Source organism: Cyanistes caeruleus, chromosome 1 (assembly GCF_971803275.1).
Source record: "Cyanistes caeruleus chromosome 1, bCyaCae1.hap1.1, whole genome shotgun sequence".
Classification (NCBI taxonomy): Eukaryota; Metazoa; Chordata; class Aves; order Passeriformes; family Paridae; genus Cyanistes; species Cyanistes caeruleus.
Window position 1 is genome coordinate 37,775,534 of NC_141701.1, and position 15,162 is coordinate 37,790,695.

Below are 15,162 nucleotides of genomic sequence, written 5' to 3' on the forward strand. Positions count from 1 at the left end.
CAGGAAAATACAGAGATTCTCCTGAATCAGAAATGCCAGATGGCACAGAGGCACAATTGAGTATGTTTCCAAAGCAGAACTAGTAATAACACCCTACACCTGGATGCTATGTCTGCACTAACTCCTGACTTACAAGCAGTGCTAGTAATTATGGGGGCATATCCCTTAAGCTGTGTGTGAAAACATGTGTACCCCAACAAATTTCTTTCCAACAGGTTAAGGCTGTCTGGCCTTTTTGGGTGTGGAGAGCACTTTGAGAAGCTGCTGGAAAACGCACAATAATACGCATGGGCTGTAGACCGAGTTTTCAGGAGATCCTAGCTTTTCAGAATCCCATGAGACCTAATGTATTATCACTGCTGGTTTATATCTTTTGATGCCCAGTCAGTTCAAGTTTACTGCACTCCAATGTTGAAGTTGGAATGTTAGGAAACTGCACCTATTAAAAATTTGAATAACCACCGCAGCACATTCAAATGTAAGAAATGCCATTATACCACCTATGACAGGCAAGAGGCTAGGGAAGCAAGGCAAACACAAGCCTGGTCCAGCCTGATTTTGTTGCCTGGAGCAGGAGGAAAGCAGTTAACTGTCCTTGTGTAATTCAATGTCACAAGAATACCTTAGTTTGATGCAGAACTATCCAGAGAACCTGAAATGCTGCAGAAATACTTACATTTTTAATAGCCGACAACAGCAACTCTAAGTATTCCATTTATATTTCTGCTATGGTACTTCAGAAGATCTTATCCTAGAACACTTGTGTCTGGTGACTAATTACATAAGAATTGTTCATTTTTGTCCTTACTACCCCAGGAGTATGTTCACAAAGTTAGTCCTTTATCTGTGACGCACTTCTGAAAGAGAAAAACAAAAAGGCAGAGAAGCCTGGGGATTTGATTTGTTTCTTCCAAGACATTTAATTGCTATTACAGCCAGAAATATGTAATACACTATAATATAATTTTCTTTTTGAGGGAAAAACTTGAGTTAAATAGTAGCACAAATTCCATGTGATAGCAAAGTAATCTCAGGAGTTTTAAAAAACAGAACATGGAAAGCTAGACTTTCACTGGTTATTTGTGGTTCACTTTATAAATTTTGGGCACAGAATCAAACTTTAACATTCTACATAGAAAGCCAGAATCTTTCTGAAAGATCTTTTACAAATCAGCAAGACTGGAAACAATTTGATAGAAGACTTACTGTGCATGCTCTTTCAGCCATTTCACTAGAAACTCATTTTAGCTTTCTCTGAGGTAGAGATAAACCACAGCTAAGAGATAGTTATTAAATCTTCTTTATACATTCTGTATGAAATGTATTAAACTACAAAAATACTATATTCAAATAAGGTTAAGGGTCTGACTTAAACCCACAAAGACACGGAAATTCAGAAATATTGTGTCTTCCTACCCTTTACTCTCTTCAGTGTGGCTAGGCATTGTAGCAATAAATGACTTCTGCCCAGATTCCTTAAACCTCTTCTTTATGGCACATTTCTCCTTAAAGGTACTTTGTATTTTAAGGTTATTTCATTTTGTATTCTCTTTGTGGGTTGAATTCTGCCCTGGACAAACTGGGGTTTTTTTGTTGTTTTTTGGGGGGTTTTTTCCTCTGATTTTTTTTTTTTTTTAATAATTTCATTTTTTTTAATGATTATAGCAACACAAAGTGACAAAAATGAAGCAAAAGTATGTATGTATTAGTCTTGGCAATCAGATATTCTTACTTTTATTTTTTAACACATACCTTACAAATCATGCTCATGAGAGACAGGCAGGCAGATGTAGGACATGCATGACTCTCAGCAAGTGCAAGCACATGCTTCAGCTCTCTCCCTGCCCCCATGCAGTTCCACTTATACATATGTAAATACCTATTACATATTTCTCTAGTGAACTAAATAGGAATCTTGCAGTTGACACTGCATGAATTTGTGCCACAAAATGCCTTGGGGCCTTATTCCACGATGGACTTTTTCCCCTTTTCCTAAACACAGCAACGACCAGTGGAGGTCACACTTTATTCAAAAGAAAGTAAGATGCTTGAAGATCCTCCTTCCAGGGGGCTGTCAGCCTTGAAACCACCTCTTACACTGTGGTGCAGCACTTTGGGCCCGCTGACCTCTTGGGCAAATTGCAAATTGTGTCTTCCCAAGATAACTTCACAGCAGGGAAATTCCACTGCAAGGAGGGGAAGGAGTATCTTAGGAGGATAGTGGGGGCTTTTTCCCAATATTCTACAACTGTGAACAAGTCTGAGTTTCTTTTCATTCTCTTCTATTTCAAATTATTCTTTGTTTTTACTTAATTATTGTCAGTGTATTATTCAGTCAGGCAACTGTCTGCACACAACTATAATAAATGCATACACATTCAACAAATTGTTAGAAACTTGATCATTTCAAATGTGAGCCAGGGAGTCCCCCTCCACATCTTTCATAGCATCTGACAAATATGTATATTTAACTCTGTTACACTTACACATGCTACTGAAGAGCCCATTTTTAAAGACAAACAGCCAACACAGACTATCCACTCCCTTCAACTGGTACTCCTGCCAGCTGCTAAAAAAATAGGACAATGGCCATTCCAGTAAGAAAACAGTGTTGATTACACTCTGGTAGCCAGAGTAAAGGGAGATGATTTGGAGGATGTTCACAAACATTAATCTTTGCAGTCTGACTGTGATAAAAGTAAACCATTCAAAATCCTCAAACAAATAATCCTCAACAAAATAGTGCAAGACTATAAAATAATACCAGTGATGTAGATTTATCTTAAGATACCACAGAACATGACACAGGGGATTGAGAGAAATTCCTTAAACAGATAATACTTGACAATAGTAGACAATCTCTGTTAAAGAGTAAGAGAAACAGAAAGCAGTAGCCTTGACCCAGAAAAGGTATTTCTGCCTTATACAGCATAAAAGACAGACATTCAAGAAAAGCTCATCCATGAGAAATTGTGATCTTCTATTGCTGCCAAGGTCAGTCAGACCTGTTGTGATATGTTCTGTAAATGCTGACTCTATCACTTACAGTTTTCCAAGGACTTCCTTAACACCCAGAGCTTTTTTATTTTTATTGTGGAACAAAGCTGAACACAAAACTGTCAAACTAGAAAACCCAGAAAAGGAAGACTGAGAGTTTTGATTAGACTTGAGAGTGACAGCTCTGTTGATAAAAAAAAAAAAACCATAATAGTTATAAGGAAGGGGATCTAAAGTTCCTAGAGATCCACCAGAAAAATGCTAAAATCTCAGCAAGGAAGGAAATTTTGCTCTCAAGTCAGCAGTCGCAACAGTTTATCATGCCCCTTAAAAACTGACTGCAAATGACATGTGGATGGAGTATCTCTATCAGCCTATCAAGTGTAAATGGGATGGGATTTATTTTCTGCAACAGGAAGCTCTAATGGAAACTCCCAACATACTGTTACTGTATCTCAGTCACAACCTTTTGCACTTGAAATGGCAACTGTGCCCCTTGTGTGGTACTTTTCTGATGGCAATCATAAATCCCTAAGAGAGAAAAATCAATTCATGCAAGTAGTTTTACTTTTTCTAGTTAAAAAAAAATGAGATAATAGATAAAGTAGCCCTAAACATTTTTTACTCTGTGAACTTTACTATACTTATGCGTACTCAGAAAGAATAGAGTTTGGACCTCTCTCTCTATTAACATCTATAATTCTGAGCTTGAAGTACTAATTAAACTATCATAAAAGAATGTACACAAACCACTTTTTTACCCCACTGCTTTGGAGTGGAAGCCTCCTGTTGAAACACTTACCTTGCCTGGCGATTTAAGAAACATCCCTCTCTTCACAGAAACCTTGTGAATATAAAGGAAAACAAAAAAAATCTGCAGCAAAAGACATCTGAAACAGAAAAGAAGAGGTTTTAAGTAAGCCTGTAAAGATCGCCTCATGTCAGGGGAGCTCATGCAGGGGCAATTCAGCTCTGTTTGGGAATTTATCAAATAGGATGAAATCATTGTTCTGAATTGAAAACTAATTAATCATCTGCTTGGTATCTGTCTTGCAGATGAGAATTCCCTGTTGAATGCTATGGATAAACTGTTGATACAGACTATAACTTCCTCTGCTTGTGACCAGTCCTCTGTTTTGTGTTTTCTTTCTCCTGACTGTTCAGTTGATATATTCATATGTACATTTGTAAAATACCTGCAAATATATATGGGTATTTTTAATGATATCAACCATTAATACAGATTTGTTCTCAAGACAGCTGTATATGATGCAGTCTTTAGAAAACATTTATACAACTTATGTGAATCCTCAATTTTTGGAGGAGAAACCAAAATGCCTTTAGACATCTTTTTAAACTGCAAGATAAATTGTTGAAAACAACTTTCCTTTAAAAAAAATCTAAGTTTCTGAAGTTCCAGTACAGGACTCTAGTACACTTCAGAAAAAACAGCATGAAACCAAAAATTCCTGATCCCTTATACTTCAGGATGTTTCATGACTGATTTAACAAGATAAGTGGAAGAGTGGAAAATTGGCAACCTTAGCAGTTGAGTATATCTTGCAATTGTTAATTAGCATACAGCACACTGTGATGAATTTTTCAGCCTTCCTGCATACCATGTGGACAGCGTAGCTCATATAAAATCCTTGATAGGATAGAAGACATAGGAAGAGAATAAAAGGAACTTCATGTTTCCCTTTGTTTCTCTGACTATGTGAAATAATCTAAAACCCAGTAAAATGTTTTCTTTTGAGACTGACCTAACTTACCTATGTCTACAAGGCCACATTTAATTTGGTAACTTGAACTGAACCAGCTGGCCGTGTCTTTGAAACATATGGGAATGGATCAAAGCTGCAAATATGCGAGGTGAATTTTACATTTTTGTGTTTCTTTCATGGTAATTTAAGTTCTTGATTCTCTGAGATATTTTGTGCTTAATACCTACTGTGGGCAATGGCAGATGAGTTGTAGGAAATTATTCTGAGATGCATAACACAGTTCAACTTCAACCCATGTGTCAATTCCTCCTCCAGTGCTAAATTGGCTGTGTATCATTTGTTTGGACTGAGAAGATATGGAAATACTCAGGTTTTCTCTCTGCTTTGTAGCAAAGGGAAGTAAGGGGCTTTCTTTAACTTTTAGAAGTGATTTGTACTTCCTTATAGAGAACAATTTCTTTTCATACACATGTGATAATTTGGGGCCCATCATTTTCACCAATTAAACAGGACAGGAGCAACGGCTAAAATAAAAAAAAATAGCTAGCTCTTTCATTACACATTTCATAGTTTGACACACTATCAGGTAGTCTTACAAACTATTTAAATACTCTGAAATATATATTACATCTATTAAGCTTTTATACCATATTGAAGATTTTTTTTCACATTGATTTATGCTCACTTATAAATGCACACACAGAATGTCAACACTTAAAATGAATCAATTTCTTAAAGAATTTGAGTTCATTCCGATGAAACAACCAGATTAAATAAATTACATTATTTAAACTATTCTGCAATCTTAATATCATTATCATTTGCATCTTCCCAAAATCCAAGTGTCATATCCAGTTTAAGAACATGAAACAGGACATCCACACAAAAGTGACAGACCCTTCTTCCTATTATAATTTAATTAACTACTATCTAGAAATTGACGAGCATTGACCTTTGTTATGAAAGATAAACAGTCCTGTGAGTTAGTTAGTAAATCAAAAATTTCAGCAGAAGGGATTTTCTCAGCAAAATCTCGTTGCTCCTCTTTTAGTTTATCTGTACCTCCTGGCTACAAAAGTACAGCGCACAAAGCAAGAAGCAAAATGATTTTCCAAACCAAGTCTTTTTAAAAATATGCAGGAGAAAACTTTTCTTTAAAGAAGAGCCAGCCTCATGAAGAGATTTTTGTGGTGCCTAGTCTATGCATAATAAATACTAAGCCATCATCACAGTCTCACATTTCCTTCTTTCTAGGAAAATCAGGAAGTCTGCTCTTTCTAATAGATGATCAGATATCTAGTGCTCCAAGTAAATTTGGGTATATATGAAATATATGGGTATATATTGGGTATATGTATATATATATATATATATATATATATATATATATATATATATAGTCCAAATTTGCTCCAAATAAAACTGGGTATATATGTGTGAGATTTAAACAAGAAAATGTTGGACTATTCTTTTTAAAACTATAAATAAATAAATAAATAAATAAAATAAAATAAAGATACTTTATTTCTCTTCACTGAGTAATGTCTGCTAATGGCCCCCCAACATGCTAGACAGACCAGCTGGGTCAGACAGTAGGGTACACAAGAAAATAGCCTGTCATATCAGACACAGTTACTTGCTCCATTTAATTCTGTTCATCTGACCACTTCAAAGACTGTGCATTCTCAAATAAGTCCGTGCCACTGACTGGACTGGTTCAGACCGAGGGTCTGTCCTACCAGTACTCTGCTTCCAATGATGGCTCTAGCTGTGACAGCCTGAACTGAGGGCAAACGTATACAATACTTCTCACCATTCCCTACCCCTATGTCTCTACCTCCAGCTATTTTCAGCCCAGAGGAGTTACTGGTCCATTTACGGTTTGTCTATCTAATGACCTCCTTAGGTCTCCAGTCTGCTGTGAAAACCTCTTGTGTCCCAGTGCTGTTTGGCACAGAATGCCATACGAGTTCTCCACTGCATGGAGAGTATTTACACTGCATGGTTCTAACTCCAGCAGACAGCATTTAAAAGAATAACTTTTTTAGTATTGGCAAATAAAGATCATGTTCTTCAAGGCATTTGTTCCTATTTATATGAGAAAGGCAATAACACTCTTCTCATATGCTGGTATTGCAACCTTTTTCAAGACTGTTTTAGAGACATTCACTTGAATGTTGAATGGCTTTAAAAACTCAGTGCCCTTCTGAACAAATGTTCCTTCCTTTTAAGCTTCTAAAAACTGATTCATTCTTTTAAATCTGTTTAAACTTTTTTTTTCTGGAAAATGCACTTCCATGAGCTAAAGTGGCCAAGTCTGATATACCATTGATTTATCCTGCAAAAGGGCTTGCTTTCTCTATCCATATAGGCATAACCTACAATATTATTAACAATTACAGTTCTGGTCTCCACAAATGCATTCTTCTGAAAACCCTAGGGAAAATGTACCCTACCAAAAAAAAAAAAAAAAAAAGTGCTTAACAGATTAATATATATCTTTAATTTTTACAAACTGTACAGATAACTGCCACAAATCTCAGGTGTTTTACCATCTTGATGATTAAATCATCTCTGTATGTAGCAGCAAAAATTTTATAACTCTCAGGGCTTGCATCATTAAGTACTGAAAATAACTTGAAGTGCTGTGCAAAGCAAACGGTACAGTTGTAAACTCCTACAGACTCTGAGGAACCTGAAGCCCCTCTTAAGGCACTAGTCAGTAATATTTCACATAAATAAAAAGCTAATTCTCTCCTTTTTATTATCAAATGTTCTAGTCATTCTGCTATTGACATCGCCAGCTCTGCATTACCGTTTCTGTACCTGCATACACTTGTATGCGCCTGCACACACTGGTTGCCTACATCAACTCATCTCGAATTGCTATATCTCTACTACCTCTCCCCAAAACAGGCTGAAAACTAATCCACTGTCCATGAATAACAAGTTTCTTAACAGCAGCTTTTCACTACGGAGCTTGCAATCTGTCTCCCATTCCCTTTGTCAAATTATGGTCCACATATCAGCCATTTGCAGCAGTGATATATCTGTCAGGCGTCAAGCACATCTCTTGCAAAGCAAAGTCTTTTTTAGGATTTTTTAACTTTCAAAATGTCTAATCCCAAACATGTAAAATAATGAGTCAGATGCCAAAAAATCATGAGGATTTAGGGTTTTTTCTGTGTGTGTGGGGGGGGGAAGGGGGTTTGGTTTGTTGGACTTTTTGTTGTTTTGTTTTGCTTGGGTTTTTTGCTTTTTTTTTTTGTTGTTGTTTGGTTGTTTTTCTGGGGTTTGTTTATTTGGTTGGTTTTGGGTTTTTTGTTGGGTTTTTTGGTTTGTTTTTTTTGGTTTGTTTTTTTTTTGAATATGTTAATGTCTTTTCCTTTGCTTTCTGGAGCTTTTTCTAGGTCATGTTTTCAAGCTTTTCTCCAAGGCCAGAAGGGTTTCAAACATTATTAAAAAGAAAGCAACTGAGATCTTTTTGTAATTGCATGTTTAAGAAAAACATTTATTGCCATCAAACTTAAACTCTGTTGAACTGACAACCAAGTATCTTCAGAGATGTTTTTGATCAAATAATCCTGAAATAGGAATATTACTTCAAACCTGTTTTCTCTAGAGTTTCATTTGCATTACTTACGTATTTTTTTCCAGATAATTAAGCTTTAATGAAAGCAGGTTGTTAGACATGGAAGAAAGTCATGACTTAACACTATCTTGAAGGACTCTACAATATCAAAGTATCAGAGGTGCAGATTACCTGTCTCTGCATATATACATATGTATATCCTCACACAAACAGTGATTTCTTCACCTGAAATTTGTGATTTTCTCCCCCTCAATACTGAGTGCCCTTGAAATCTTTAGTGGTTTTTTTTTTTTTTTCAGTGTTGAGGAGACAGTTTTGTGTGACAACATGCATTACAAATCTTGGATCCTAACTGGTTTGTAATGGAAATGTTCATGAGTACTGATAAATGTAACCATTCCTGTTAATCATCATCATCTCAGCTTGTTTGTGTGGCACTCAGTAATTAGTTTTTATTTAAAGAGAGAAAGGCATTCCTTTCTTTTCATAACACAATTCCTCTGTTGGGCATTATCTAAGCTCAGCATAGTGTCTTTCCTGTACTCTTTTTCTTCCATCCTTTCTGCCCTGATTAAGACTACTGGAGACTCAGCAGGAAACCCAGTAGGATTGCTCATGGTGTCTTGAAGTCACCTTTTCTTTCATTGTTTTTGCCTGTTAAACCTTGTTATGCTCATCAATTCCTCTCCTGCATCCCACTGGATTCTGAACTTTCCTTTGTCAGCACCCTTGTTTGTTGCTAATTGAGCTCCCCTTCATTTTCCCTACCCCATTTGCTTGTCCTTCCTCCCCTCACAGTTAGGCCATCTCCTCAAATGTCCCTCCTTCATCCTGTGCCTGGTGTCACTCTGTACGACCAGGCCTGAGCATCAATGATTAATGAGGTAGACCCCAGATGACGAAATATTTCACGGGCGCACTTTACTTTCAACTTCTTTCCTGTTTTCTGGGACACGCTCACGGATCACAGCGTATTTGTGCCACCACAAAGTCTGGGCGATAGCTTCCACTCTTCTGCGACTGGAGACGACGGGCTCTGCTGGCAGCTCGACCCACATCTACCTCAGAGGGCTGCCAGGGCAGCGGGCTCGCCCGACCCCAACTTTGCCAAATGTCCGCGGAAACGGCTCCGTGGCTCTCACGGAGGCACCGCAAGAAACCTGCCCACGGCCACACCAGCAGCCCCAGGCAGGGGACCGAGCTCCCCTCCGTGCTGCCACGGCCGCCTCCCCCCGCGGCCTGGCCCGGCCCGGCCCCGCGGCGCGGGGGTGCCATAGTAACGGGCGGGGGCCGGGCGGCGCCGGGGGCCGGGCGGAGGGCGCTGCGAGAGGGAGGGGACGGCGGCGGGATGGCGGGCGCGGGAGCGCCCCCTCTCCGCGGCTCCCGGCCCCGGCGGCCGCAAATGGCTCTTCCCTCGCCGGCCCCTTTGTGTGAGGCACGCTCGGAGCGGCGGCTCCGCGGCGGAGCGCGGTGCGTCCCCTGCCGCTGCCAGCCCAACCCGGCCCGGCCAGGCCGAGCCGAGAGAGCCGAGAGAGCCGGAAGGCTCGGGGCGGCCATTCCAGCGCCTCGGCGCCCCGCTCCCCCGGGGGGTGCGCGGGGGGCCCGGCTGCTGTCGCCACCTCCCCCCACAGTTCTCCCAGGGCCCTCGCTGTGGTGGGTGACCAAAATACACCTCCACCAAACCAAAGAAAATAAATAATAACAATATTAATTAAAAAAAAAAAAAAAAGGAAAAGAAAGAAAAAAAAGGAAAGAAAGAAAGAAAGAAGGGGAAAAGAACAGAGGGAGCGAGCGAGAGGGAGGGAGGGAGAAGCGAACCAACTCCGAGACTCCCATAAAGAGCGGCACGCACGGAGCGAGCGCCCCGGTGCCGATGCGTGGGGGAAACAATAAGTACTCGAAGTTACCTGCCCTGCCGTAGAAGAAGGAGGGTTCGTGGGTTCTCTCGCAGACATCTGCAGACCGGTGCTTTTTTGGAAGAGATTTTTTTTTTTTTTTTTTCATCTCCTCTCTCTCTCTTTACAAACCACAAACGGATGTGAGGCAGGGAAGGTGTTTGACTACTGAAGTCAGGCACCTCTTTTTTTATTCTTCTCAGTCTTGTGTGTCCCCCCCCTTCCCTCACATACACACACACACACACACACACACACATACACACACGCTCATCCCCCCCCCTTTTTTTGCACCAACATTAACGACCAAAAGAAAAGGAAAGGAGTTTGCTTGATGTTTTAGTGAAATGGACGTAAGATTTTATTCACCACCTCCTCAGCCTGCAGCCGCTCCTGATACGCCTTGTTTGGGACCTTCCCCCTGCCTGGACCCCTACTATTGCAACAAGGTGACTCGTGTTTTGTGTCGTCCGAGGTGTTTTATCTGTGCTGTTGGTGTGTGCTGTTGTCGCGGCGCGTTGCATGAGCGGGCGCTGCGCTCTGGCGAGCCGCGCACCAAGTTCCCCGGCGAGGCGGAGGGAGGGCAGCGGCACTTGCCGGGCTTTGGGGTTTGGGGAGCGCAGTGCCGCCCGCCGCGGAGCGCTGCCGCCGGGACACACACCGGCTCCCCCTCAGGCACCCCAAATTAAACCCCTGGAGTAGGCTGGGGGCGGGCGGCTGGAGCGGGGGGGTGGGTGGGGGAGGCATTTTCCATAACATCTTTTCGGAGAAACGGCGTGGACGGGGACGTTGATGCGGGGGACTTGAATTTCCAGGGCTTTTGCTAATGGGAAAGATCGCGCCCGCCACAAACCGGCAGAAAGTCTGCCCCGCAGTTCATGTGTCAAAGAGCCGAAAAGCACGTTTGTATGTGTGTACACACACATACACACACACAAACACACACACATGAACATCTCTCTATGAGCACAGTAAGTCCGCATAGTGTTGACAAGTCGGTTCAGAACATCGGCTCCACTTTGTCCCGGCTGTGCAACTGCCTTTCCAATTTCTCTGTAACTTTAAGAGATTAAACCTCTGCAAACAGGGTCAGTACATGAGGAGAGCTAAGTTTCAGATCCCCGAGCCCTAGGGAAGGAGAAACCGCAGAGGACACACGCGCTAGCCCAAATCCTGAGTCCGGTTCCGAGAGTTCGGTGCTGCGATCCCGGAGCACTTTGCGTGACTTTTGCTGCCGAGGAAGGGGGCTGGGGTTCCTGCATTGTTACTGCCGCCGTAGCCTGAGCCAGCTGGTGCTTTATGCATGAGCTGCACTTTCTCTGCTGTTACGGAATGGGCTTTGCACGTGAATAAAATGCTGGCCGTAGGAAATGATCGGAAAGTGCGAGTTACCCGGAGCACTTCTTCGAGCACCGCCCGGCCAAAGGGAGCAAGCCGGGAGAGAGCATTGGGTTCAAAGCTGCGCGCTCGGGCGCCTGTTTGGAAGCCCGCCGTGGCAGCCCGTGGAGGGCTGCAGCAGCAGATGGCTTTTCGCAGCGCAAGCCCCGCCGTGCGCAGGCTCCGCAGGGCCGGCCGCGGGTGCGGAGGGCGGCGGCGGGGCGCGGTGGCCGGCGGGGCGCTGCTGCGGAGGGCAGCCCCCGGCCCGGCCCGGCGGACAGCCCGGTCCCGCTCCTGGCTATTGTCGTGACGGTCTCACGTGTCAGAGAGACGTTCCGAGCCGTCCCTTTCATCCCGGGCAGCTGCCTCGATTCAGAGATAAACAGCAAAATAGAGTGTGCTTGTGCTGGGGCGCGGAGGCTGCGGCGCCCGGGTGAAGCCCTCTCAGTTTTCAGGAAAGGTTTCCCACATGGTCGCATCTACCAATCACAACAGAAAGGACCAAATTCATCCTGGCTGCATTTCACATATACTCAATGGAGTTATAGAATCCAGGGATAAATCTGGCCCTTTGTGGTGGATGCCTCAGGATATTTCAGGAGGGATCCCAGAGGTATGACTGTTAGTGTTGTTTTAAGTAACTGTTTTCCAGCATCTGGGAAACGTGCGCTGTATTTTGGAAGTTTGTGCCAGGAGTGAACTTGGTTCAGCAGGAAGAGTTCAAATGCGAGGGAGCATTTATGTGTTCATTAATGTTCTGTTAGTGCTCTGAGTAATCATGAGGCTACTACTACTTTTCATCTGTGGTTTGCTGTTATTTTCTCTATTGTCAGATTTGTAAATTGTAACAGTGAAATGTTGCCATGTGAAAAGCTTGGGCTGATATTAATGCCATAAGAACCAAAGTGTTTGAAGACCTGTTTGGCAGTGAAACTGGACAAACGTTATTAAACCTATCAATGATTTAAAGCTTCAGAAAGAAGGTAATGACTTGAATACACATTTCACTCATCATTCTTGAGATAGTGGGCCAGATTTAATTTAAAAGTTAAATGCTTTGGAAAATCAGGAATTACTTTAATATATTAAATCATTTTCCAATTAAGTTCCTTAAATAATTTTTGGTGTGTTGCACTCCAAATCGAATAAATTAATTTAGAAAGTCATTTTCAGAATTTCTTTACTAGCTGGTTAAAGCTTCTTTCAAGTCATGCCATGTATGAGGGAGCAAACTGTTCTTTTCAAATGCAAATGAGACACTCATTCTGTAGACAAGTTGCAACTCTTCTATTTCACTTTGCCTGAACTGATAATGTGCTTAAAAGTGCACAGTCATAAGACATATGTTTTATGCTTGGAAAAGACTTACCAGGAATGTTTCAATATAAGATATTGAGTACAGAACAAATGTCTTTCTCAGATATCTTTACCACTGACCATTGATAACACTAAACGGACAGAGTAGATTTGCCAGGCCCCTTGGAGGAGTACATTTAGTGAGCATTTCATTTTTCACCCCCTTCACTCTCTCCCTTTGCCCAGCATGATTAACATTGCTGTGAAAACTTATCTGACTTGTTCTAAACATGTCGTCATGTTACAGTATTGCTCTGTCACTCATTTTCAGGCTGTGTGTATTTAGGGAGTTGGAAGGGCGGGAGGCCTGCAGAATTTTCTGTTCAGTATGTTTGGTTGAGTGTTTGCTTTTAAACTCTCCCAGGAAAGGAGATGATGGCTGGAGTATGATAGATCCTTGTTCTGGGTCAGAGTGGTGATCTTCAATAGGTGTCTACCTGCAAAACTCATTCAGAACTCATTCAAGATCCTCTGGGATTTTGTTTCTTGTAAAGTTAGTTAAAACTTGCTTTTGGCACTTACTAGTGGATTTGGCCCTATTTTTCATACCTAGGTTCTGCTGGAGTTTTTCCTTTTACGAATTTGCCAGACTTTGATTCTTTACATTTGAAATCTGCTTGAGCTGCTGGTACTTTAGAATTTATTCCACAAATACTTAGGCTTTTAAGTTTTCTAATTGTTCTGTTAGCAGTAGCCTTTTTCCCCTGATCAGATGGTTGGTTGTAGCATACAAGTACTCAGGCACATGCTTGGGAGGTATTGACTCTGCATTTTTCTGTAGCCAGAGGAAAATAATGTAGATTCAAACAATCGCCTCTTATCTTACAATTTTCAGTTGGCAGGCTTTGTTTCAGAAGACTGCTTAGATCTTTATTTTATAAACCTAAAATAGCATTCTAAGCATCTTAGCCTAATATTTCTCTATCTGCTGTGAAAGCTCATTATACTCTGCATATATTGTTATGCAGGCTTTTCCCTTGTTTCTCTTGCATTACCCATGGAGAGGGAAAAGTGGAGGAACAATGCAAACAATGTTGGTTATGACAACTGTGAGAGGTATCTCTTATACAAACAGACAGAATGGACGGTATGCTTTGGTATATAGGTCAGCCTTTGAAATAACATAGCGGAGCTCTTATGCTGGACAGATTTAGGGTTGGGGTTGTACTGTTTGCCTCTTGAAACTTGAAGCATAATTGCAATTCAGATATGTTCAGGCTAATGTGAGTAGTCTGTTCAGTTGAAGTTTATTTTAGGAAATGTCACATTCTGTAATTGAGTTGAATGATATAAAAGAAATGACTTTGATAATCCAAGTGCCTTAATTTGATAGAATATGGCCAGTGATTTCAAGCTGCCTGAAGAAGTTAAGCTTAAATGTTTATGTAGACAGAAGTAAATAACAGCCTCGTGGCTTTCCCTATTGAAGTGTCACCTCCAAAGACCATGTTGATCGGTACTATAGGAAGGATAGGTATATTTTAATTTTCATACTTGAAACTTTACAGTGTTTTCAGATATCTGCTCACATAAAGTACAGTTACATAATTGTAGTTTGACACAGCTAATGACAGGGATGCTGACCTCTGCCATCAGTAGGCAGAAAATAATGGTCTTTACTGCTCCCAATGGTTAGCCTTGCAGAATTATGCACTGGATTCTTCTGTGATTTGCTACCTTGTTCAAAAATACAGGAGCCTACAACTCATCTTTCTTGTATTCACTAGTAGTTGTCAGTGCAGTGGAAAAATACAGCCAGAAGCAGAGATAAAATGATAGACTGTAGTTGTTTTTAAAAAGAGGAATAAGGAGGAGAAAGGAGGGAGAGGGAAGCAAAACCTTTCAAAATGAAAAAAGCAGAGTGACTCTTGGTAGGAGTGGATAAGAAGATATAATACAATGCTTTGTAAGCAGGTAACAATCCTGCTTGTAATCAGAATTCCATGGAGCAAAAGTGCATATATTTATACTCAGCGTTTAGAGTAATTTGTTGTGTAAACTTAACCCTACCATAGAGACTACTCTAAATAAAATGTTCCATGACTGTTTACAAAGTGTACATTATTTCTAGGTGCTTGTTTCCATCCAGCCTCTATCTCAAACTCAGAATTGTGGCAAGCAGGCTCTCTGAAGGACAACTCAAAAGTTGAAATACTATGTTACTGCTTTGACAGTGTTTTAGATTATGCTCATAGTGTTTATCCTGAACATACTTTTTCCC

At 41.2% G+C, this 15,162-nt stretch overlaps 1 protein-coding gene across 4 annotated transcripts in view; it reads left to right on the top strand.

The window, feature by feature from the left end:
* Window positions 1–9,942: 9,942 nt before the first annotated feature.
* Window positions 9,943–15,162, top strand: part of TOX (thymocyte selection associated high mobility group box) — a 218,432-nt gene continuing 213,212 nt past the window's right edge. Inside the window, exon 1 of one of the 4 annotated variants that reach the window (XM_086887241.1) lies at window positions 9,943–10,657. In XM_086887241.1, coding sequence (XP_086743367.1) covers window positions 10,556–10,657 — 102 coding nt within the window. In that variant the 5' untranslated portion in view covers window positions 9,943–10,555. Of the gene's footprint in view, window positions 10,658–11,987; window positions 12,199–15,162 lie in introns of those variants that run through there. The other 3 variants (XM_086887256.1, XM_086887259.1, XM_086887247.1) reach the window with 3 other exon arrangements.